This window comes from Antechinus flavipes, chromosome 2, assembly GCF_016432865.1.
Source record: "Antechinus flavipes isolate AdamAnt ecotype Samford, QLD, Australia chromosome 2, AdamAnt_v2, whole genome shotgun sequence".
In the NCBI taxonomy this organism is placed as follows: Eukaryota; Metazoa; Chordata; class Mammalia; order Dasyuromorphia; family Dasyuridae; genus Antechinus; species Antechinus flavipes.
Window position 1 is genome coordinate 89,304,239 of NC_067399.1, and position 27,335 is coordinate 89,331,573.

At 35.2% G+C, this 27,335-nt stretch overlaps 1 protein-coding gene across 1 annotated transcript in view; it reads left to right on the forward strand.

The window, feature by feature from the left end:
* The first annotated feature begins 12,933 nt into the window (after positions 1 to 12,933).
* SLC3A1 (solute carrier family 3 member 1) overlaps positions 12,934 to 27,335 on the forward strand; it is a 28,355-nt gene continuing 13,953 nt past the window's right edge. The window contains exons 1-4 of the mRNA XM_051975196.1: positions 12,934 to 13,444; positions 20,326 to 20,505; positions 20,637 to 20,791; positions 21,880 to 22,005. Of these exons, the coding sequence (XP_051831156.1) occupies positions 13,024 to 13,444; positions 20,326 to 20,505; positions 20,637 to 20,791; positions 21,880 to 22,005 (882 nt within the window). The 5' untranslated portion in view covers positions 12,934 to 13,023. The remainder of the gene's footprint in view (positions 13,445 to 20,325; positions 20,506 to 20,636; positions 20,792 to 21,879; positions 22,006 to 27,335) is intronic.

Here is a 27,335-nt window from a genome sequence, read left to right on the forward strand (position 1 = left end):
ACTTATATGCTTTTTTCAGTTTTTAAAATGCATTTAAAACTAAGACATTAAGACTAATGTCTTAATGAGGATGGCATTATGGAGTTGGAGTCCAGCTTTCTACATATATATCAATGATGATCTAAAAAGGACTGCAGATCAAATTATCGATTAAATTATGAAATTATGGGGAGTATTATTTGGTTTTATCAGCCTCAGGACAACTCTTCTCTCCCTGCCCTTCCTTGGCTACTCCCCCACAAAAATTTTAAAAGATCAATCAAACACAAACCGGAGATCTCTTGCTAGGAGAGTCTAAGCAGGGAAGCTGGCAAGTGCTCTAATGAATATGTGGGAAGTCCACAATGGAGATCACTGAAACTTTCTAGCACTTTGAGCCCTAACCACCAGGGAAAGTGAAACTCAGTGGCAAGAACCTAAGAAATCAAGGTCAGAAATTCCTAATCATGCCTTTCAAGATTTTGGGAAGAGAAGACACTTTTCACTGCCACAGCAAATTGGTACTTGAGGCTAGAAATACAAGCAAATAGAACTCAACTATGAATAAATAGGACTTAATACTTTACCCAGAAGAATAAAATAACTCCACAAGGTAAGCAGAGCCTCAGAGAGGGAAATTAGCTGACTTTTTGAACTAGAAGAAATGAACAAGAGAATGTTTTTTAATTGAAAAAATAGGGATTATATATAAAGTGATCACTATCAAAAAGAGCTGACCCAGAAAATAGATATAGGAGAAGCAATTTGAGAACATTGGGTTCCTGAAAAGCAAAACCAAAATAAAATCACGAAGGGCATATTTTAAAAATAATAAATGAAAATTGCCCAAACTTATTAAATCAGAAAGCAAAGTAAAAGTAAACTGTCAAATGGGGCAGAGCAATGAAGCTGTGTCTCAATTGTGAACCTAGCTCTGGACCTGTCATGAAGACCTTAATTCAAATATGACCTCAAACATTTGTAACTGTGTTACCCTGGACAAGTCACTTAACTCTATTTGCCTCAGCTTCCTCATCTGTACAAGGAGCCAGAGAAGGAAATGACAAACTATTCTGGTATCTTTGCCAAGAAAATCCCAATGGAAAGTATGATCCACTGGGTCATGAAGAGCTGGATATAACTGACACAATAAATACACACACAGTGAAAGTATATCCCAATATCAGGGGAGAAATTGAACAAGCCATTAATCACTGCTAAAAGAAAAAAAAAACCTCAAAAATCAGATGAATTTAGAGGTGAATTCTATCAAATATTTAAGGTATATTCAATTCCAATATTATATAACCTCTTTGGAAAAATAGGAAAAGGAGAAGGGCTTTTAATTTTTATAAACTAAAAAACTCACTATAATATAAATCTGGTTTTGATAGCTAAGCCAAGGAGAGGCAAATTAGAGAAAGAAAATTATAGACCACTATTGCTAATGAACATTGTGCAAAAATATAAAATTATTACTAAAGAGGCTACAATGTATTAAAAGATTATATACTATGAACAGGTTAAACTTATACTAAGAAGTTGCTGTTGGTTAAATATAAGGAAAATAAGCATAATAATCACATTAACCCACATAATTACATCAGTTACTGAAAAAAAAAACTTCACAAAATTCAAAATTCATTTCTCTTAAAATGTCTAGGAATCAGTGGAATAAATGGACTTTTCCTTAATATGGTAAGTAAAATCCAAGAGCCAACATATGTAATGAAAAAGGCCAGAGACAGTCAGTCAATGAGCATTTTTAAGCATTTATTATGGGTCAAATATTACTATAAACATATTCATTATCATCATCTACTACTTGATATAATTCTAGAAATACTAGTATTAGTAATACAACAAGAAAAAATCAAAGGAATAAACACTGAAAAAGAGGAAACACAAATAATAGTTTATTTAGAGAATCCAAAAAAAATCAAGTAAAAATTAATGGAAACAGTTATCAATTTTAATAAAATTACACGGTATAGTATGTATCCACATATTTTTGTATATTACAAATCCAAGAAGAAATGATAGAGAAGTTCCATTTAAAATAGTAGAATATATAAAATACTTAGGAATATATGTAACAGGTTATACAAGGAACTATATGAATATAATTATAAAACTCACTTTACAGAAATAAAGATAAACAAGTAATTTTAAGAATATTGAATGTTCGGTGAATGGAATGAACTCTCCCATAAAATGGAAGCAGATAGAAGACTGGATTAAAAGCCAGAATTCTACAATATGTTGTTTACAAGAAACACATTTAAAACATAATAATACATATAGAGTGAAGGTAAAGAGCTGGAGCAGAATCTATTATGCTTCAAGGGAAGGAAAAAAAAAAAGCAGAGGTAGCCATCCTGATCTCAGATCAAATAAAAGCAAAATAGACCTAATTAAAAGAGATAAGGAAGGAAACTATATTTTAATAAAGGGTACTATAGATAATGAAGCAATATCTATGCTAAACATATATGCACCAAGTGGTATAACATGCAAATTTCTAGAGGAGAAGTTAAGAATGATGCAAAAGAAATAGACAGCAAAACTATACTAATAGGGGAATCTCAACTTTGCTCTCTCAGAACTGGATAAATCAAACCACAAAATAAGAAAAAAGTTAAGGAGGTAAACAAAATGTTAGAAAAATTAGGTATGATAGATCTTTGGAGAAAATTGAATGGAGACAGAAAAGAGTTTACTTTTTTCCTTAGCAGTTCATGGAACTTATACAAAAATTGATCATGTGTTAGGGCCTAAAAACCTCAAAATCAATTGCAGAAAGGCAGAAATAGCAAATAATTTTTTTTTTTAGATAATGATGCAAAAAAAAATTACTTTCAATATAAGGCCAGGAGAAAATAGACCAAAAGTTAATTGGAAATTAAATAATCTAATCCTAAAAAATGAATGGGTGAAACAGTAAATCATAGATACAATAATTTCATCCAAGAGAATGACAATAATGAAACAACATACCAAAATTTGTGAGATACAGCTAAAGTGGTTATAAGGGGAAATTTCATATCTTTAGATACTTATTTGCATAAAATAGAGAAAGAGAAGATCAATTAATTGGGCTTACAACAACAACAACAAAAAAACTAGATAAAAATAAAAACCCTCAAATACAAAATTTGAAATTCTGAAAATAAAAGGGGAGATTAATAAAATTGAAAATAAGAAAACTCTTGAATTAATAAATAAAACTAAGAGTTGTTTTTATGAACAAAACAACAAAATAGATAAACCTTTAGTTAATTTGATTAGAAAAAGGAAAGAGGAAAATCAGATTGTTAGACTCATAATGAAGAGGAAATTAGAGCAATAATGTAGGAATTATTTTGCCCAGCTATATGCCAATAAATTTGATAATCTAAATGAAATGGAGAAATATCTACAAAAATATAGATTGCCCAGGTTAACAGAAGAGGAAATAAATTAGCTAAATAGTCCCAATTTAGAAAAAGAAATAGAACAAGCTACTAGTCAACTCCCTAAGAAAAAATCTCTAGGGCATTTACATGTGAATTCTACCAAATATTCAAAGAACAATGAATTCCAATACTATATAAACTATTTGAAAAAATAGCAGTCTTACCAAATTCCTTTTGTGACACAGATATGATGCTGATACTTAAACCAGGTAGGGTGAAAACAGAGAAAGAAATTTTTAGAACAATTTCCCTAATGACTGTTGATGCAAAAATATTTTTAAACTTATTTTTTTTTAAATTATAGCTTTTTATATACAAAGCATATGCATGGGTAATTTTTCAACCTTGACCCTTGCAAAAAGTTCTGTTTCAACTTTTCCCCTCCTTCCTTTCACCTCCTCCCCTAGATGGCAGGTAGTCCCATTCATGTTAAATATGTTAAAGCATATGTTAAATATAATATACATATACATGTTGATACAGTTATCTTATTACACAAGAAAGATCAGATTTAGAAAGAGGGTAAAAATAACCTGAGAAGAAAAAACAAAAATGCAAGCAAACAATAACAGAAAGAGTGGAAATGTTATGTTGTGGTACATATTCATTTTCCAGTGTTCTTTCTCTGGGTGTAGCTGGTTCTGTTCATTACAAATCAATTGGAATTGATTTGGAATCTCTTATTGTTGAAGAGATCCATGTCCATCAGAATATATTCTCATATAGTATTGTTGTTGAAATGTATAATGATCTCCTGGTCCTGCTCATTTCACTCAGCATCAGTTCATGTAAGTCTCTCCAAGCCTTTGTATTCATCCTGCTGGTCATTTCTTATAGAACAATAATATTCCATAACATTCATATACCATAATATATTCAACTATTATCCAATTGATGGGCATCCATTCAATTTCCAGTTTCTAGCCACTATGAAAAAGACTGCCACAAACATTTTTGCATATACGGGTCCCTCTCCCTTCTTTAAGATCTCTTTGGGATATAAGGCAAGCAATAACTCTGTTGGATCAAAGGGTATGCACAGTTTGATAACTTTTTGAGTATAGTTTCAAATTGCTCTCCAGAAGGGTTGGATCTGTTCACAAATCCACCAACAATGTATCAGTGTCCCAGTTTTCCCACCTCCCAACATTCATCATCATTTCCTGTCATCTTTGCCAATCTGACAGATGTGTAGTGGTATCTCAGAGTTGTTTTAATTTGCATTTCTCTGATCAATAATGATTTGGAACACCTTTTCATATGACTAGAAATAGTTTAAATTTCTTCATCTGAAAATTGTCTTCATATCCTTTGACCATTTTGATGCAAAAATCTTAAATAAAATATTAGCAATGAGATTACAGAAAATCATCCCCAGGATAATATACTATTACCAAATAATATTTATACCAGGAATGCAGGGTTGGTTCAATATTAGGAAGACTATCACTATCATCAACTATTTCAATAACCAAACTAACAAAAATCATATGATTATCTCAATAGATGCAGAAAAAACATTTGATAAAACCCAACACCCATTCCTATTAAAAACACTAGAGAGGATAGGAATAAATGGACTTTCCCTTAAAACAGTCAGTAGCATTTATATAAAATTATCAGCAAGCATCATATGTAATGGGGACAAATTGGAACCATTCCCAAAAAGATAAGGAGTGAAACAAGGTTGCCCACTATCACCATTACTGTATTAGAAATGTTAGCTTTTACAATAAGAGAAGAAAAAGAAATTAAAGAAATTAGAGTAAGTCATGAGGAAACAAAATTATCACTCTTTGCAGATATGATGGTATACTTAGAGAACCCTAAAGAATCATCTTAAAAACACTAGAAACACATTGCAAAAAAAATTGCAGGATACAAAATAAATCCACATGAATCATCAGCATTTTTATATATTACTAACAAAGTCCAGCAGCAAGAGATACAAAAAGAAATTCCATTCATAATAATTGTTGATAGTATAAACTATTTGGGCATCTGCCAAGGGAAAGTCAGGAACTATATGAACACAACTATAAAACACCACATATCAAGATAAGATCTAAATGGGTTCATAATTTAGACATAAAGATGTGGTGATCTTTTTCTTCTCAAAACACAGCCAGGTGATAAAAGTTCAGATCTTTTATTGTTTCCAATATAGCCCGGTTAGCTTAGAGGCCTATCTGTCTGCTTGGTTCCAAGAGCTCTCTCCAAATGTCTTTAAATCCAAAGGTCTGGTCCTTCAGCCTCTGCCTCTGCTGTCTTCAGCCTCCAGCCAGCTCCAGTCTTCATGTCATTCCGGTGAAATCTCGACTTGTAGCGTCTTCCTCTCTCCCGCCCTCTCCGACTGGCCCATTGGCCTATTTATGCTCCTTCCAGAGAGAGGGATTATGGGTGGTTCTACTTAGTACCTTGTTTCAGGTTCTGCCCAAAACATCTTCTTGTAAGATTAGATCAACTCTAACTACTTAGCAGTTAGTAAGGATTCCAACATAAAGAGTGATATTATAAGCAAATTAGAGGAACATAGGATAGTTTACCTCTCATATCTGTGGAGGAGGAAGGAGTTTGTGTCCAAATAAGAACTCAAACTCATAACTGAACACTAGATAAATAATTTTGATTATATTAAGTTAAAAAGGTTTTGTACAAACAAAACTAATGCAGACAAGATCAGAAGGGAAACAATAAATTGGAAAGTCATTTTTACATTTAAGGTTCTGATAAAGCCCTCATTTCTAAAATATATAGAGAATTGACTCAAATTTATGAGAATCCAAGCCCTTCTCCAATTGATAAATGATCAAAGGATATGAACAGACAATTTTCAGAAGAAAAAATTAAAACTATTTCTAATCATATAAGAAGGTGCTCTAAATCATTGTTGATCAGAGAATTGCAAATTAAGACAACTCTGAGATAGATACCACTACACAATTAACAGATTGGCTAAGATGACAGGAAAAGATAATGGCGAATGTTGGAGGCGATGTGAGAAAACTGGAACACTAATACATTGTTGATGGAGTTGTGAATAGGTCCAACCATTGTGGAGAGCAATTTGGAACTATGTTCAAAAAGTTATCACACTCTGCATAATCTTCCACTCATCAGTGTTACTACTGGGCTTATATCCCAAGAGATCATAAAGAAGGGAAACGGACCTGTATGTGCAAGAATGTTTGTGGCAGGTCTCTTTGTAGTGGCCAGAAACTAGAAACTGAGTGGATGCCCATCAATTGGAGAATGGCTAAATAAATTGTGGTGTATGAATATAATGGAATATTATTGTTCTGTAAGAAACGACCAATAGGATGATTTCAGAGACTTACATGAACTGATGCTGAGTGAAGTGAGCAGAACCAGGATACAAGATTATACCATAATCAATTCTGATGAACATGATTCTTTCCAACAATGAGATGATTCAGACCAGTTCAAATGATTTTGTGATGAAAAGAGTCATCTGCACCCAGAGACAACTGAGTGTGTATCACAACATAACATTCTCACTCTTTTTGTTGTTGTTCTCTTGCATTTTGTTTTCTTACTCATTTACTTTCTTTTTTTGATCTGATTTCTCTTGTGCAGCAAAAGAATTGTATAAATATGATTATACATATTGGATTTAACATATATTTTAACATGTTTAACATATATTGAATTGTTTGCCATCTAGGGAAGGGGGTGGGAAGAAGGAGGAGAAAATCTGAAACACAAGGCTATGCAAGAGTCAATATTGTCAAATTATCCAAATTATCTATGCATATGTTTTGAAAATAAAAAGTTTTAGGAAAAAAAGAATATTGATGACTCAGGACTGGGTCACACCATTGTAATAAAAACAGAAATTCTAAAAAAAAAAAAAAGATAATGCTACTTAAATGGCTGCATATATTCAATATTATACTAATCAATTTTCCCAAATGATTTCTTTAGAGACCTAGAAAAAAAAATCACACTAAAAGTTATCTGGAAGAACAAAAAGACCAAGAATTTCAAGAGAATCAATTTTTTAAAGTGGTGTGGGGGAGAAAGAATTTACTAGTACCAGATTGCAAAGTATGCTATAAAACTAATCATAAAAACAATTTGGTAATTATTTTAAAAATAGAGAAGTCAATCAGTGGAGCAGGTTAGATACCAGTATGCAGGGAAGAGAGAAAGGAACAGACATTTATTAAATGCTTGTTATGTGACAAGTATTTGCTATGCACTTTACAAATATCTCATTTGATCACATAGAAACAAACAATCCAGGTAAGTAGCCTGTGGTTCAATAAATGCAAAAACCTCAGTTAAAAAGGGAAAGACATTATCCAGCAAAAATAGCTGGGAAAAGTGAGAAGCAGTTTGGGATAAATTAGCACTAGACTAATCTTTACACATGATATATATCAAGATAAATTTCAATGGTTACTTTACTTTGATGTAAAAGGTCATATTGCAAACTAATTAGTGGGACAGCTAAATGGTGCAATGGATAGAACACTGACTCCTGAGTCTGGAGGGCCTGAATTCAATTGCAGCTTCAAACCCTTAACACTTACTAGTTGTGTGACCCTAGGCAAATTACTTAACCCCAATTGCCTCAAGCCAAAAAAAAAAAAAAAAAAGCAAAAACAAAACAAAACAAAACCTATTAGAGAAGCAAGGAAAGAAATACCTTATTCACTAGAAGAATTTGGAACCAAAATAGGGATATAAAGGATGATAGAATGTAAAATAGACAATTTTGATTATAGAGTATTTTTTAAAAATCTGCACAAATAAAATCAGTATGGTACAAATTAGGAGGGAATTATTAACTGGAAGGGGGAACCTTTACGGAATATTTTTTCTGATAAATTTCTTATTCCCAATGCATATTAAAAATTGATTCAAATTTTTTAAATGAGCCATTCCCTAAAACAAAAATGGTCAAAGGATATGAATAGGCAATAGCAAAAGTGGTGGGGAGGGAATTCAAGCCATCAAAATCACTAATTATTAGGGAAATATAAATTAAGGCAATTTAGATGTTCTGTCTTATGCCTATCAGATTGATAAAGATGACAAAAAATGAAAATAAGAAATATTGTAGGAACTAATAATTCACTCTAGTTGGAACTGATAATTTGTATAACATTTATAAATACCATTTGGAATTTAACCCCCATAATTATTAAGGTGTGCATAGTATTTGACTCAGTGATATTACTAATATTCAGATATTCCAAAGAGAAGAAATAAAAAATAAAAGGATCCTTATGTACAGAAATACGTATACACATCTCTCTTTGTTATAGTAAAGAACTGGAAGATGGTACTCATTATCTGGGGAATGGCTGACCAATCATGATACATGAATATAATTGAGTATATTTCTGTAATAATTGATGAAAGGAATGATAACAGTAACATGAAAAACAATGATCTTTGAAAGACTTAAGTCCTGAGAATTAAGAGTGATAAAGGAATAAAGGAGGTCAAATAGAATCAGGGAGTAAGTAGATACTGAAGAAAACTCAGAAAGGAAAAGAGAAGGTAGTTGTCAAGAGAAGGCAAGAAGATTGAAGAGGTAAATGGAGAAATTAAGTAAATTAACTTTTGAAGTGGTGATGGCCCTGGGTGTAGTACAGTTGATCCAAACTGCAAGAGTCCTCAAACTACAGCTAGCGGGCTAGATGAGGTAGCTGAGGACGATTATCATATATATATATATTGAGTGGGATTATCAAACTATTAGGTGAAATGGAGGACCAGGTCCTTTCCCTGGTCCCTAAATCTCTCAAATCTCCCCAAAACAGAAATTATATAGCAAATATAAAACAATTTTGGCTGTTTTTATGGTCTAGGTCACAGGGGTCCTCAAACTTTTTAAATATGGGGCCAGTTCACTGTCCCTCAGACTGTTGGAAGGCCGGACTATAGTTAAAAACAAAAACTTTGTTTTGTGGGCCTTTAAATAAAGAAACTTCATAGCTCTGGGTGAGGGGGATACACATCTGCAGCTGCTGCATCTAGCCCACAGGCTGTAGTTTGAAGACCCCTGGCTCCGACATCTAAAATCCAAAACAAGATTAAAAAAAAAACCATGAATTGATGTCTACCCAGAGTTTTCTCAGCATCCCTCTCTCACCTCCCATACTACCAGCAGTGAGATTATTCTAGCAGACCCAAAGATTTACAGGCTTTATGCTGAAAGGAACCAGAGAAAAAAAAGCTGATATTAGTATCAGCTTTTGTATATGTATATGCTCTGGCATTAAAATTCATAAAGGAAACATTATCTGAGCTACAAAAAGGTATAGACTATCTAAATAGTGACCAAAGAGGGAGGATTCTGGGAAGATGGCAGAGTAGGTCTGTAAATTTCATGCTTTTCATATTTCCCCCATAAGCAGAACAAATTTGGGACTCAAATCTAACATAGACTGGTGAAAAATCAAAAAGATTTGGGGCAGAACAGGGGTCCTCCAGGGATAATTTGGGAAGATCTGAAGAAAGACCCAAAGCCGGGGATTAATCCGTGTGAAGTGCAAATACCTTGGGGCTAGCTCAGTAAAAACTCCAAGTAGGAGCCCTGGGGCTAGTTGAGTGTGGCCAGAGCCTCAGCAGGAACCACAGAGACTTCCATCTCCTGGATTGTTTATGGAGTCTGGGCAAGTGAACCTTGATTGATTAGGAATGCCAGGCCCACCTGTGCTGCAGGGAGTGGTCCTGGGCGAGAAAGAACCAGCACCTAGTGAGTTCAGAGGCAGTGGGGAAGGGTCGCTGCTGGCTGTGGGCACTTGCAGGAAGGGGGAGCTCTTAGCTTGGAGTTCTAAGTCAGAGTGAAGAGCTGAAGTGATTAAAAGTGCTTACACTAATACCTCTTATTATGAACTGGCAAAAAAAAAAAAAAAAAAGAATCTAAGCATAGAAACCTACTATGGGAATAGGGAACACCGGGGTTCATTTTCAGAGGAGGACACTGATGTAAAAAAAAAAAAAAAAAAAGATTCTTCTGCTCCAAAGAGTAATTAAATGGCTCCGTAGAAGAGAATTTATTGAAGAACTCAAAAACAGTTTAAAAATCAAATGAGAGACATTGAGAAAAAACAAACAAAAAAAAAAAACTAAGAAAATAAGAAGATTATTGGGGAAAAAAGTAGAAAAAGAGATACAGAGTCTTAAATTTGAAATTAACTCGTTTAAAATTCATATTTTTAAGGAGATACCAGTGAAGCTAGAAGAGATCAGGAAATAACAAAACAATATAAAGAATGAGAAAAAAAAAGAATAGAATGTGAACCATCTCATAAGAAAAACAACAGATGGGGCAGTTATGTGGCACAGTGGATAGAGAACCAGCCCTGAAGTCAGGAGGACCTGAATTCAAATCTGATCTCAGACACTTAACACTTCCTGGCTTATGACCCTGGGCAAGTCACTTACCCCCAATTGCCTAAACAGCAACAACAACAAATAATAAATAAATGTTACATATATACATACATACATACATACATATACATACACCTAGTTCTCAGTAGTATGTGGAACCTTTTATAAAAATTGACCAGCTTTTGAGCAAAGAAATCTTGCTAACAAATGTAAAAAAAAATTTTTAAATCATTAATACTTCTTTTTTCTGTTAAGGCAGTGGGGTTAAATAACTTGCCCAGGGGTGGAATTGTTAAGTGTCAATACAATTGAAGTCAGGCTCTTCTGACTCCAAGGCTGATGCTCTATCCACTGTGCCATTTATGCCCCAGTTAATACATTTTTTAATAGCTCATAATGCAATAAAATAATAATTGGTTCAAGGACCACAAACAAAAAACAAAGACCCAAATGGATATTCAATGAAATGTTAATTAGTGAGTGGGTCAAAGAACACATCATGGAAGTACTAACTTTGTAAAAGAAGATGGTAATGATGAAACAACATACTTATATTCTGGGATGCAGCTAATCTTAAGAGGGAAAAATAATATTCATATAAACATAAATTAACAAAATAGAAAAAGATGGGATTAATGAATTGACCTTGGATTTAAGAAATTAGAAAGCCAACAAATAAAGAATTGATATTTGGATGCAAATGTTTTAACTAGGTACTTAAGCTTGAGGAAAAAACATCCATAAATAGTTTAAAGAAACAAAACTGAAAATAATGATAAAAGCATTTACATATTATGGTTTGCAAAGCACTTTTCAAATGTTATCTAATTTTATTCTCACAATGATACTCCAAGGTCAGTACTATCCCCATTTAAAGATGAGGAAAAGAAAACTGAGAGGTTAGGCTTGCATACTTTGCCACATAACCATCAAGTGTCTGAGTCCAGTTCTGAACTCAGATCTTCCTGATTCTTGGGCTCTATCACCATATGTACCTGCCTCATTTTCTAACAATATTGAGACTAGAGAAAATTGTGTGGTAGCTTCTCTTCAAGTCTATGATGTTTGTAGTTCTGCCACAGGCAAGTGAATACTCTTTCTTTTACAAGTATAAGAACACAGAAGAAGAAATTGTGAAGGGATTCAGAATACTTTTTTACAATCCTAGGTTGTAAGAGAGAAAAAAAATGTTCCTAAAGGAGGCAGAATTGGGATTTCAGTGTGAATCTAAGGTGGAAGGGAGACAATTTGTCAGAATAATGGAGAAGAAAGAAGAAAAGAAGAAAGGAGCAAGGAGAAGAATGGGGATAGAGGGGAAAAGAGAAAGAAAGAGGGAGAGAAGGAAGAAGAAAAAAAGGAAGGAAGAAAAGAAGAAAGAAAAAGGAAGAGACAAAAAAAGAAATATTTTGTACATAATCTTCCACAAAATAATCATGTAATACATGCACATAATGACATAATAATGACTAATTTCAAGAAATATCCTCCATTTGAAAATGATTATATATTTAAATTCAGTGGAGCAAATGAGATAAAATTGGTTAATTGGTTATTTTATTGTTTCTACTCCTAATTTTATCCTTTTTTTTTTTTAAAGAAAAAGTTTACTATTAACAGAGTGAATAATTCATGCTTTGTTAATGATTTTAAATAAATGACATAAACCATAACTCATTATTTGCAAGGAAAACATGCCATTTTAGATATTTAATTTAGATATAAAAAGCATACTTTTAAAAATGTCAGCATTTTCTACTTACCAATGATTAAACAACTCTTTAGTATAAACATTAAAAGATATTTACAAAATAATGCTTTCCTGGAAAGTAAGAAGCAATTCATACTGCATAGACATAGGAGGGAGAAGTTATGAACATACATACATAATACATACATATACCCATGCATATAAACACAACATAAATACATAATATGTAACAAAATGGACAAAATAGCACATCTTTGGTATATTTATCTCTGTCTCATCCTTAAAACTTAATGTTTTAGTTTTGTTTCTCTCTTTGGAAAGTAAATTCTTTTCTTCTTTTTTTAAATCCTCTTTATCTTTACCCTTTCTTCCCTGGTTGAACTTTGACCAGCCAGGTTTATTTATAAACCTTACCAAGCTAATTGCAACACTAAGCATTTCAGTAAGCAAGATTTTTTCACCTTTGTTTACTGCAAGAAAACTCACTGAAAGGAAAAGCAGCAGAAAATGGCCAAAGAAGAAAGTAAGAAAGACTCTCTCAGAATGAATATGAAGGGTTGCACTAACAATGGATTTGTACAAAATGAGCCAGTCATAGAAAGGGAAATTGACAGCAACCAGGCAGATCCACTGAAGACAAGTGATGTTGACATCCCTTTCCAAGAGCTGGACCCTACAATTATCAAGCCCTATGCAGGGATGCCCAAAGAAGTCCTGCTTCTATACTCAAGCCAAGCGAGGTACAGAGTCACCCGAGAGATCCTCTTCTGGCTCATCATTGCATCGGTTCTTGTGCTCATAGGTGTAACTATTGCAATTATTATCCTGTCTCCAAAGTGTCTTGACTGGTGGCAAATCAGTCCTATATACCAGATCTACCCTCGTTCTTTTAAGGACAGCAATCAGGATGGCAATGGTGATCTGAAAGGTTAGTGCCCATAAGGAAGAAAGGAAAGATGTAATTTGGGTTATTATTCTCTTTAATTCTATGGAAATTCATTATGCTATGCCTTCTAGGATGGTCAAGATTCTTCTTCCTTATGATGAAAAAATATTGTTAAGTAAATCTGTCTGTTTAAAAAGATAGTATTTTATTTGATTAATGAAAAAAATACTTGATGGAGACCCTTTGAAACCTTTGAGTCAAAGACTGGTAAAAGAATGCTTAGAAGTATACCATGATGTTTAGCATATATTAGATTACTTGCTGTCCAGGGGTGAGAGTGGGGAAGGGAGGGAGAAACATTTGAAATACAAGGTTCTGCAAGGGTGAATGTTGAAAACTATCTTTGCATATACTTTTAAAGTAAAAAGCTATTTTTTAAAAAAAGTATATCATGAGAATTGACAGATGTTACTATTCCTTGTAACTGATTTAATTTGGTATCCCATAATTTCTTCTATCATATATATATACATATATATATGTATATGCAATACCTTTTATACAATAATCTTCTACTAGATTATTTGGATATATGACATGTACCCCGGCTTACTAATTCTGTCTATCCACCCCCTCCCGAAAACACAGACTTCTTTCAATAAAACACTAATCAGCACAAGTAAGCTAAAACTTGTTAGTTTTTTATTTATGTTCTGAAAAGGATTGATATAATCAGAAAGTTATTTATCAACTGTTAATGTTGAGTTTGTAACCTTAATATCACTAGTATTGTGTGAAGTAGACAGTTGGGGAAAATAAAGGGTAATGCAGGCTGGTCTAGCATTGAATCCTGGATGTGGACACAGGAGACCTCCTCTCCTTACAATCTATGACCTTGTCAAGTTGCCTTATACCTTTATGCCTCAATTTCTGTACAATGAGGAAAGGGTTAAATTAGATGGTTTATAAGGTCCTTTTGAATCTTAGATGTTTAATATCCTAAGTCCTTAGGGTACCCTACCTTCCCTGAAATCCACCTAGGCCAAAGGCTGCCAGAACTCTTGCTGATAGGGTTTATGGGGAGAGCTACATAAACCACACTTGTAGAAATTCGTTCCTAATGACTAACAGTGACTTATCTTACATCTAAGAAATATGAAAGAAATGGGGGGAGGGATTGTTTTTGCTAGGTTGAAAAAAAAGTATTAGTTTTATTTAGAAAAACTATGATTTTTAAATAGTAAAACCAAAGCTGCTTTATGTTATTCTTACATAATTATATGTGTTGGAGTTGAAAAACATCACGTCTTTTATTGATTTGTCCAAAGGCCATAACAAAGTAGAGCTCCAAAACAAGAACCAACAGGGACAAGGACATCTTAAGAAAAATCTCGGGAGGGGCAGCTACATGGGGCAGTTGATAGAGCACCTGAAGTCAGGAGAATCTGAGTTCAAATCTGACCTCAGACACTTAACAACTTCCTAGCTCTGGGCTAGTCACTTAACCCCAGTTGCCTGGTTGGGGGGAAGTTTCTGGATGGAATAGATTAAGAAGGGATTTCTGAACATGTCAATTCATTTCATGAATGGAACGATTCAATGGAAGACTCTAAAAAAATTTTTGGAGGCTGCTTTTTGTGGCAGCCATGGCACAGAGAGAAACTCTGTATTCTGTATGCTATAACATATATTCTGTGACAAGTATTACGTGCATGTTTGTTGCCACCCTATGTAGTATATTTTGGAATTAAATTCCTGGAGAGGTGAAAGAAGCTTCTCCTTCCAAGGAATTTATCGAATGGCTTCAGATACAACAACAGGAAGAATAAACACTAATCTGAGATTTGTTTGGTTTAGGGTTGAGTGAATGAACCAGTAAAAATATTCTATGATTTCTTTTAAAAACATACATATGATTGGGTAGGAGGGGAGGGGGCAGTAAGAGTTGGGGCAGGAAGGGGAAGGAGTGTGGAGAGGGCAATGCTTGTTTTGTTCCAGAAATATGATTTCATTATTATATAGAACTCCAGGTATGAAAACTCTATGGACTTGAGTTCAATTCTCAGATACTTACTAGCTCTGTTATCCTCCTCAAGGCTTAGTCTGTCTTTATCTTGGTTTGCTTCACTTTTCTCAATTATAAAATAGTTAATAATAGCTTCTATCTTTCAGGGTTGCTGTGAGAATTAAATCTGTTGCACAGTAGGCACCTAACAAATGCTTAATTCCCTCTTTTTCCCCTTGAGCAATTGCCTGGAGCACTGAGAAGTTTTAGTCCCTTGGGCAGGGTCACATATCCTGAAACTAAAGACCCCAAGTCTTCCTTCCTTTGTGGTCTGCTTGATATCCAATGAATAATGTCTATCGCATATCTTTTTATTTTTAATTACATTTTAAATTGTTTAATTACAATTTTAATTGTGACTACAATGGGTTTCTCATTCATTTGCCCCTTAATTCTGATATTTCTGTGAGGTATGGAAGGATCAAAGATTATTATTCCTTTTTAATAATAGAGAATTAAAGAGTCCAATTCATTCCAATAAACATTTTAAAAGCTTCTACTACTATGTGCCCAGCATAAAGATCTTGCATCATATGTAGTAGTGGTTCACATAGGAGAGAAGGCATCTGATGAATGTCAATTAAAAGCCTTCAGGATTCAGAACTATAACTAATAGTGAGCATTTATATAGCATTTCACAAATATTATCTCATTTTATTCTCACAATAACCTAAGGAGATAGGTGCTATTATTGCCTGATTTTACAGATGAGGAAACTGAGGCAGACAGAAGTTGAAGTCCAAGGTCACACATTTAGTCAGTGTCTGAGGCTAGTTTTGAAATCAGGTTTTCCTGACTTGGCCTAGTGTTCTTTGTACAACTCTTCTCCTGTCAGTTGGAAGAAAAAAGACAAGTAAGCACTAGAGGGATCAGGAGAAGCTTCTGGCAGAGAAACAGAGGCTTGGAGGAAGCTAAACATTCAAAGGGACAAAGGAGAAGAGGGAGTCCATTCCAAGTATGGAGGACAGTCCATGCAAAGGGAGAGAGGGCGCTTAAAGGATGGAAGGCTGAGGTCAGGGACCTGCCCCTTGTAATGTGGAAGACTTCCACTTAAGAAGCATTTATTCAGGTGCATACTTTGGGCTCAGCCCTGGAGATACATGACAAAAATGGACCAATCAGTTCTTAACCTGGTGGAGTTTACTATCCATACATGGACTATCCCATGCCTCTGGAACAGTTATCAGTTATATACAAAGTAAGTAGCAGGTGTGGGAGGGGCCAGGGAGTTACAGAAAGGTCCCCTGTAGGTAGAAACTGAGATGAGGGAACCCAAGGAGAGCAAGGAGCGCCTTCTGGTCATGGGGGATGGCTTACACAGAACCCCGAGAAAAGAGATGGAATGTCATGGGAGAGGATGGCAAATAGCCCAAATGGCTGCGATGCAGAACGGGGGAAAGGGGAGTGGGCAGTAGTCCTGGAAAGGCAGAGGAGAGGAGGTCAAAGTTTTTGGCCCTGGGGAACAACCAAAACTTCTTGAGCGGGAGGGACAATGACATGGTCAAGCCTTTAGCAATCTCACCTTGGGAACTGGATGGGGGCTGGTTTGGAGGAATAAAGAAACCTTGAATGAGTCAGGAACTCAGCTCTTTTAGTTATCTGGGCAAGAGTTAATGAGTGATTGGCCCTAGGATGGTGTCCTTATGAGTAAAGAGAAGGAGTCAGAGGGGAGACATGCTCTGGAGGCAGGATTGAAATAACTTGGCAAGCAATTGGATATGAACATCTTGAGTTTCTTCGGTATCTTGATCGTTTTAAACACTTTCCTCTTTAATAAGGGTAAGGTCGGCAGTGGGAGTCTCAGAGCAAAGGAATGACAATTGAGTTAAGGATGATTCTGAGTCTCTTCAGATAATAATAAAAATGTGTTGTTCCAGAAAGGGTTTGCGTTGAGCTCACATTATACAAAGCACATATATATGTATATATTATTATTATTATTATCAGTCTCTACCTATTCCATATGTATCCAACAACTTCTCAGTTGATATTCCTGAAACCCTGGTCTGGTCATGTCATTTCTATTGCGCCTGTTGGCTGTCGGGTATAAAATTCAGCTCCCTTTTTCCCAATCAGACTGTCACCTAAGTTTTCAGATTGAGTCCATATCCTTTCTCTTTGGAGGACTCAGCATCCCAGTCAAATGCTCTTTGGTGTAGTCTGCTGTATTATCTCAACACCTCTTACCTTTTGGGAACCCTGACCTTGCCTCAAAGGTTAGTTCAAATGATTTAGTCAATTCTGCTCTAATATTTGTTTTGAAAACTCATTATTTGTTCCAACACCATTGATAACATCAGGGAACAATTTGCTCTAATATGAATTATGCTCCATTCTGTCCACAAGAACTGAAATAGCCCAGCATATAAGCAAACTTCAAACTTTGTCAAGTTCAAGCCCCATATTTATTTCTCATGTATTTTCTGGCATAGTAGGAACTATGGTCTCAGGAAAGCCAGCTCTTGGGGGTGTGCAGGCTGAGAAGCAGCCTCAAAATAGCTATCAGGATGCTAGCCACTATTTATTGTGGCCATAAGAAAAATATAATTTTTCTTAATCATTAAATGTGTATAAAACTGTGCTATTATTTTGATTAGGTTATCTTTTTTTGTGTGTGTATCATTGATAATATTTTAAAGTGCTCTTAACCTCATCTTTTTCTATAAGTGCTGTTATTTTATTACACAATTTTTATTTTTAAAAACATATATGTCTGGTTAGAGCAGAATTGATTGTATTTGTTGTGTGTGTGTTGTGCGTGTAGCATTCTGCAAAGTTTAAACAGAGTAAAGTACCAAAGTTTTCCCCCAAACAAAAACCTTCCATTTATACTGGATTCCTTTCATCCCAAAGTGTTTCTTCTCTCTCCAAATCTCCTTTGAGAGATGATCATTCTTCAAGGTCAAACTCATGTACTGACTTCCTGCACTCAATTCCTCCCCTAGGATTTTATATCTCAGGATCCCAGATCTGGGCTGAAGGAGACCTCAGAGGTTCATGTGGCCCAACCTTTTATTTTACCAGAGACAAAATTGAGTCTCAGAGAGATTAAGTGATTTACCCAACAACTTAGAAGTATGAATTAACTAACAAATGAAGCACCTATTAAGTACTTATTAAGTGTTACAAAAACAAAAAAGGAAAACAGCCCTTGAAACACAGAGCTGTCATTCTGATGGGGTAGGTGATGGGTAAATGCTAGAGGAAGGCTTTGAATCCAGGTCTTCAAATAGAGTCCCCTCTTCCTTGTATCCTCCACTTTTCTTTGTATTGTTGTTATTTGAGTATGACATATTCCTTACTAAAGAAGTGTTTAGAAGGTTGGGACTGTATTTTATGTGACATTGTATTTTCCATAACATCTAGCCTACTACATACAGAAGAGGCACCCAATAGATATATTTGTTGAATGATTAAGTAGTCAAACAAAAGTGAGAAGCACAGAATCCAATCAAACAAAAAGTCCCCTTAAAACCATATAAACTACGTTCTTTACAATCCATCTGATATTCAGTGCTGGAAAAAAAATTGACAAGGTCACTTGTGTTATTTCTAACAGCATATTATAGTAAAAAAGAACAATGAATGAGTCGGAACATCTTTGTTCTAGACTTGGTTTTGTCATTAACCAGGTGTGTGACCCTGGGCAAGCTTTGTTTCATCTTAGGCACTTTCAGGAGGCTCCCTCCTTCATAAGCTGATTGAGCTTTTCACTGATTACTTTCTAGTCATTAGGGCATCAGTTTAGTAGCACCTGCTTATTCCTTGGCGCTCAAACATATTGGTTTTCATTCTTAGAATATTACATCAATATTCTTAAAGTATATTCTGTGGTTATCATCATCGATCAAATATTTTCTTTCATTTTCTTTACTTAAAAAAAAAACTTCTCATGTTGTAGGGTTATACTGTCTCTTCATTCATCCAATCAACAATCATATGTAGTTCCATAGTCCTCAGAATGGGAAACTGGGACATCGGGTGGCCAACTGGCTTAGAGGTGATTACTGAGAAAGACTTTAGAGATTTAGATAAAGAGATCAAATGTCTGAGTCTAGATTTAGACTCCAGATCAAAGGTGAAACACAATGTCTAAACTCTTTGTGTTTCCTCATCTCAAAAATTAGGAGGTAACACTAGGTAGCCTTCCAGCTCTGTATCTATAGTCCTGTGATCTTATCAATAATCCCACAAACTCTGAATACCGTGCTCACTTCATTTGAACTTTTTTTTTCTTTTTGTTGGTGGTAGTTTTGCCAAGTCTAGCTCTCTCTTTGTTAGACTATATTGACACTTTATGTTGACTAGTATAAAAGGGACATGTGACAGGTCACTTATAAAACAGCCTTGCAGATAGACATATAGATTCAATCCACATGTGATTGTTGTTCTGATGGCTGATACATAATCAGTAAAAAGAATAAACAGAGCAATGTTTTATTCTTCTTTTGAAATACATTATAATTTAACTCATCAAATGAGAGTGGCCATTCCAAGAAATGTGATGAAAATTCCATAGTCTCAACCACCAAATCATTCCTTGAGCATTAACAAGTCACTTGACTTTCTTGACCTCAACCTTTCCATTGAAGAGTGCTTTAATATTTGGGAATGTGAATTTCTGTTTTAAGAGTCAACTTATTATTAGGATGGAACAAATTAAGCTTGATATTTAAAGTGCAATGAAATGAGTGAAATTTCAAGTGTTTCTGTCAACAACAAATATGTTATTTTTAATGAGTAATTTAAACTTTAAAAAATCTTCTTCTTGAAGATGTTATAAGCCATATTGTTATTTAAAAACAACCGACTTAATGTTTCTTCTACTTCCATTTTTTTTCTATTTTCTTCCATTTAGGTATAAAAGAGAAACTTGACCATATCATAAATTTAAACATAAAGAATGTGTGGATTACTTCTTTTTATAAATCATCTGTTAAAGATTTCCGATATGGTGTTGAAGATTTCCGAGAAATTGATCCTATTTTTGGAACAATGAGAGAATTTGAGAATCTTGTTGCAGCTATACATGACAAAGGTAACAGAGAAGGCAGCGAAAGAGTAGTTTTAAATGCTTTAAATCTTTCAATTCTAAGCTTTTCTTGAATTGTATATATCAATTTTTCATAATATATATCTTTTAACATATTTTCATTCATTATTTATAAGGTTTGAAGCTAATATTGGATTTTATACCAAATCACACAAGTGATAATCATATTTGGTTTCAATTGAGTCGGAATCGGACGGGAAAATATACAGATTATTACATCTGGCATAATTGTACACGAGAAGGTAACAGCACCAAACTACCTAATAACTGGGTAAGTGTTTTACTCTTCTCCCTTTTTGTGAATGAAGCAAATAGGCTTTTCTTTTTGCTTAAGTAGCTAAGCTATTGTGAACCTGATAGCTTATAGCTTTTTTGGGAGCAAATATACAAAATTTAATGCAGTTAGATTTTTCAAAATAGGAGAAAACCTTCATAAGATAATAGACTAAAAGATGCAAGCTAAGTTAATGTCACATAGCATCCTAGTGTTTTTTTTTTTTTTTTTTTGTTCTGATGTGTGCTATTTAGACTTCAGCAAAATTGGAGGTCATAAGGTACAATGACAGAGACAATAAAATGTAAGGGTGAGGCTTGTCAAGGTAAATGAAGCATTCTATACTTGTACATTCCACTTACAATTTCATATGAAAAAGTCAGCAGAAATAGTAAGCTTTCCTGGAACACAAACTGCCTTACTACCTTTGTACCTGGTTACTCATTGAGTATAATAGGAATCTGGATTAAATGTCACCATAATTTAAGGTAGAGTCCTTCACAGAGAGAACTGATATCTGAACAGAGGAAAGAATTGTCATGTAGGAGGGCCTGTTTGGGGGATAACAACCTCAGAGCTGATGCCTTGAGGGAGTCAAAGGGGAAACAGTGGCCACAAAGTAGCCATTTCTTAAATATGTATTGAATTTAATTGCTATTATCTTGAAAGAAATATCTTCCCAGATCTTGTCTTGTTGAGTTTTAAATTCATAACTTGGATACAAAATAAATTTCAGCAAAATATTTCTTGTCAGATATGCTTCTTTTGTTGGAATTATTCCCTCTTACCCTCCTCCCCCACCAACATATACCATTTTAGTGTGACTATTATGAACAGTAAATACTATGAAACATATTCTTTTCACTGGCCTTCTCAAACACATGGGCCCAAAGTCTACTTGATGCAATATTAAGGTAATTGGGGACATTTTTAGGGAAGTTAATTTACCAAAATATTCTCCACAAAAAGAAAATGATTAGATATCTGTGAAAGATTGGAGTTGGAGGACAGTTTCCTTTTCTTTACTGACTCTAATGTCATCTGAATAACATTAAGCAGTCAATGGTCTCTTCTTTATTTGATAGTTGAGTGTCTATGGAAACTCTAGTTGGCAGTATGATGATGTGCGGAATCAATGTTATTTTCACCAATTCACAAAAGAGCAACCTGATTTAAATTTCCGGAATCCTGATGTGCAGGAGGAAATAAAGGTGAGTAGCTGCACTCATTAAATTTCTTTTCCCCAAACCCATTTAAACACTTCTTTTGTTAACCAGTTAGGTAAAGGCAAATCACTAGAAGAATGTATTTAGGACAAATACCTGTGACTTCTTCCTATCTCCCTGACACAATGGAAAGCTGAAATGTGAAGATAGTAACTCACCAAATTGGCTCACCTTCCCAGAACTGCTAGCAAGATTTTGTGAGAAACAAGCTAAGAAGTTTAAGTGTTGTTCTGATATTGAATTTCCAAAGGTTCCGATCATCATCTGCTTCAGTGTAACCTTCAGTAAATCATTTCACCTTAGCCTCAGTTATGTCATCCATCTCAAAAGCCAATAACAGCATCTACCTCACATTGATATTGTGAAGATGAACTAACAAGTAAAATGTGCTGCAAATCTTAAAGTGCTGTATAAATGCTAGCCTTTACTAATATTATTGTTAATTTCTTTCCTGAGGCTGGTTCTGATTGGATATGGGGATAGTAAAGAGCCACAGATGACTCTGAGATTACAGATCTCTGTGAATGGAGGATGCCTTCAACCGAAATGGGAAAGTTTGGAAGAAGGATGAGATTAAGAGAGAAGGTTATGAATTTGGTGAACTCCCCTCCCGCAGTCTACCTGGAGAACAGGATGATTCCAAAATAGCATCACAGACTTATGAAAAGGATCTTAGAGGTCCCCTAAGCTAGGGGTCTAGCAGTAAAAAATGTATCCTGGGAGGTTCGTTACCCTCCCGACCAGATGAAAATGCAATAGAACATAGATGATGATTCACTAGTCAGTCAGTCAGCAAGCACTTATTAGGCACCTGTAATGTGATAGACACTGTGTTAAGTAGGGGATGCAAATAGGAATCAAAAAAATCTAATAGGGAAACAACAAACAGGTAAATATATACGAAAGACATATCTGTGTGTGTGTGTGTGTGTGTGTGTGTGTGTGTATACAATAAGTGGGAATTAATTATCAGAGAGAAGGCAGTAGAATTAAGAGGAAAGGATGGGAAAGGCTTCTTGCAGAAGGTGGTATTCTAGTTGAGTCTTGAAGAGAACCAGGGCAGCCAGGAGGCAGATGAGCAATGCCAGTAGTCCAGACATTGGGGCAGCCAGAGATAACAACGCCTGAGCTCAAAGAGAACAAGTCTTTTGTGGGGAAGTGCAAGGAGATCATTGTCACTGGACTGAAGAGGATTTTTTTTTTTTTTGGTGGGGAGAGGAGGTGTAATAAAAATAATCATTATAGCTAACATTTATATAAGGATTAGTGCTTTATAATTATCTCATTTGGTCCTCACAACAATCCTGGGGCCCAAAGCTATTTCTATCTTTGCGAGGAAGTGTGCCCACTGTACCTGGCAGCCCTTAAAATGTAGTTGATGTGAGAAGATCAGAAGGGTAGTGTTGGCGTGGGGAGAGGATATGAAGGACTTTGAATGCCAAAATACTATTTTAAGCACTTTGGGACACCTTGTAAAAGGGTGGGAATTTATATTTGGACAAAAGGAGAGTTGCTATTATCACATTTTAGCATTCTGTTTTTCCTGTGCATAGTCCTTGTTTTTTTTTCTTTAAAACAAATTCTCTATATTGCAAAATTGACAGCTTCCAACACGGTGAGAACTAGAGAAGTTTAGATGAACTAATCAATAATTGCTATGATGTATCACAGTTTTTTGTTTTTTTTTTTTGGTTTGGTTTTGGGTTTATTTATTTATTTATAATTATAATTATTATTATTATTTTGATAAACAACTCCAGATTTTTTTCAGGATTTCTGAGAACAGTAAATTAATAAAGATGAATCATCTTTACTATTAACTTGGGATGATTATTAATTGTTTCCAGGATGACCTTAGGCAAATCAAATAGTGTGAACAAATAAAAGACCTGCCCTGGAAAGTGACCTTGCTCATAAAAAGGTTTAGTGAACAGGTCAACTTGCTCTTATCTTGGAAATAGAAACAGGCAGATTAATAATTTGCTAACCAGAATTCCTGTGGGTCATTATAAATTGTGCCTTTCCAGAAGTGACTTGCCTGTTGATTCACAAGTATTTTGACCTTCCTCCTTCCTTTTGCGTTCTTCCCTCAAAACTCAGTTCCAAAGAGTCTGTGACACTTCATGATTATTCAGTGATTAAGCAATGCTAAGAAGGGAGCTATTTATCCTGTTCTGTATCCCCGTATTTTCCCTCTGCTCATCTTCCACCTTCCATTTGTGGTAGGACATGATTTTGTCCAACAGGGCTTGAGGGTAATGTTTTACAAGGATGATGTGGAAAGCCCAGAGAGTTAGAAGAACATTGTACATTGAACACTTCCCTTGGAGCTGGCCTCTGAGGAGTCCCAGCCATGTAAGTAAATCATTTCAACTTGTGCTCCAGGAAGCTCTGAAAGACTCTATAGTGCCATGGAGGTGCTGATCTACACTTGGCAGGGGGAATTTCTTCACATATAAAAAAAAAAAAAAAACCTCTTTATCCTCTGTTAAAGTTAGAGGCAGCATAGGGAATTGGTAGATAATAGGATCATAGATTTGGGGCAAGGATGGATCGTAGATAATATCCGATCCAAATTCTCTTGTCTTAAAGGTGAGGAAACTAAGGCACAGGGAGATAAAGTCACTTGAGGAGGTCAGAGCTCCTAAATGTCTGAGGTAGGATTCAAATCCAGATCTTGAGTCCAAGATTGGAACTCGACCACATACCCTGTTCTCACTCACAGGGCAAAGGTCTCCAAGTAAGTGGATTCAGATGTTGCCCTCTAGTTACTAGCTGTGTAACTATGGGAAAGTATGGAAATCCCTGAGCCACAAGCAATTCTCTAAGTTATGGATGGACCTTAGAAAAAGACAGGTTTAGGGGGGTGGGAGTGGGGAGGAAATTTCTGTATGAAGGAAATCCCAGGTCTTTCATGTGTTCAATATAAATCTTAACATAACTTCAATATAGCTATTTTTAAAAAAATTAAACCTTTTTTTATTTTCAAAACACATGCATGAATAATTTTCAACATTTACCTTTGCAAAACCTTGTGTTCCAAATTTTTTCCCTCCCTTCCTCCCACCCTCTCCCCTATATGGCAAGCAATCCATTATATGTTAAACTTTCAATATAACTTAACCCTGGCCAAGTTTTTTAAAAGATGTTTGGGCTAACGTTTTCTAAAGTATAAAATTAGGATTGAAAAAGTTGGGAAGGTTTTAGGAGGGGGTGGTGGTGGGGTAAACCTTGAACAAAATTTGCATTTGTAGAATTCCTTAACTTTGCAAAGACAGATTGCATACCTTGTCATTTATTCTTTAGAACAACTTCATGAAGTAGAATGCATTAACCCTAATTCACATATGAGGAAACTGAGACTGAGAGTGACTTCCCAAAGTTCACACAGTTTGAGCTTGTACATAAAGCTTCTAACTCTGGGGCCAGTTTTTACTCTATTATTTCAAAGCCTGTCCTAAGCACTGCCCTTCTGTTTTCTTATTTCTGACACTCCTGAGAAGAAGTAAGGCAGAGGGGAAGGAACCTTGATGCCTTAGAATCAGAAATACCCCAGTTCTAGTTGTACCACTGACTAGTGTAGCTGCGTGACTGTGGGCAAGCACTTGACCTCTCAGTGCTCTAGGGAATTTTCCAAGATTAAAAGTTACAGATTTCTGATTTGCATTTGGCAAAGGGAGTTTTCTTATCATGATTTAGCCACTCCAATGATATCACTGTTGAGATAAAAATAGCAGTAACAATAGCCAAAATCCATTTTTTTCTAGTCCCAGAAGAGTGACTGAACAACAGCTTTACGTGAGAAAAGCCACAAGAGCCCCTAGCTCAGAGTGACCCCACTTTGCCAGTGTGATGGCAGAACAGCAGTCGGAAAATCCTACCAGTTGATCTTTGTTTGTCTTTCTCTTGATATGTTTCAGTTTAATCCTTTCTATCCCCTTGCTGGGAAAGCCATAAAATTTAATGAAGAACGATGAAGGGAATGAGGGTTAAGGGCAGGGATGTTCTGGTAAATGTGTAACAATAGGATCTCCAAAAAATGTATACTTAACCCACTTTTCAGGTTAATCTGCATTATTATTTTCTTGATCTCTTTCTTAAATTTTGACAATTAATGGAATATTAAATCAAGCCCTGATTTGTAACACTTGCTGATTTCCAAGGTGTACAATGCTCATGCTAAAAATTTAACAATTAGGTCTCTTAAGCCCTCCTGTGGGAGCAGGCTCCAGCACATATATATCTCCGGAAAGAACTCCCTTCCCTTAGCCTGGACTTGGGACTTTCCTGGTAATTTAGGACTTGGGTCACTTGTCATCACCCAGTGTATCCACCAGGGGGAGGTCATTTCTCTATCTTTAATATACCTCCAAAGTCCATCTCGTGGAGAACATCTTTCCTGTTTTTCCATCCTCAGCCCATTTGATAGCCCCTGAGTCAGTTTCTGTTTTACCAAAGAGTGAAACTGCTAGACAGAGCATTTACAAGTTGTGTAATAGTCATCTCCTCCCTTAATTTTAATCTAAGTTACTATGGAGTTTCTGATCAAATCATTTTAAGAATCAGCTCATTTCACAAACTTTCTTCCTTTTACCTAGAATCTGTAATTGCTCCCTCCCTTTAAAAGTCCTTACTTAATCCTTAGTACCGTGCATGGGACTCTCTGCTGTTTCATAGACTCACAGACGGATTTTAGCGTTTGTATAATCCAAACCCCTCACGGTACATAGGTGGAACCTGAGGCTCAGAGAAGTTAATGTATTTGCCCAGAGTCCCACAGATACTAAAAGTCTGAGGCAGGATTTGAACTCAGAACTTGCTGACTTTATCCAACACTATCTCCATCAGCCTGTGCACAAAGCTTCTGCTCTAGTGTTCCTTCAGCTGAACTTCTGCATCTCTCACACTTATTATAACACACCGCCTCTTTTTTTTTTTCTTTTTTGGCTTTTTAAAACTTTTCAGGTGTGGGTGGAACCACTTTTACATTTCTTTAAAATCTCATCCCCATTTTTTGCAAGTTTTTATGGAGATCTACCTCCTCCCAAGGAGTCTACTAATTCCTCCCTCCCTGGCATTCCACTCATGCTTCTTACCTCTTTCTCAGCTGTCCATCACGACCTCAGCTCTCCTAAAAATGTGGCTTTGTGTAATGCAAGATAGACATTTCTAGTGAAATACTGGTACAGCTATCCCTTTCAGATGACATGATCTGGAAAATCCTTGTAAATTTTTTTGGCCTTCCACTTATATCAGAAAAGCCTTTTTTTTTTTTTTCCCTTTTATGGGGTTTTTGCAGTACTTTATTGTAAAAT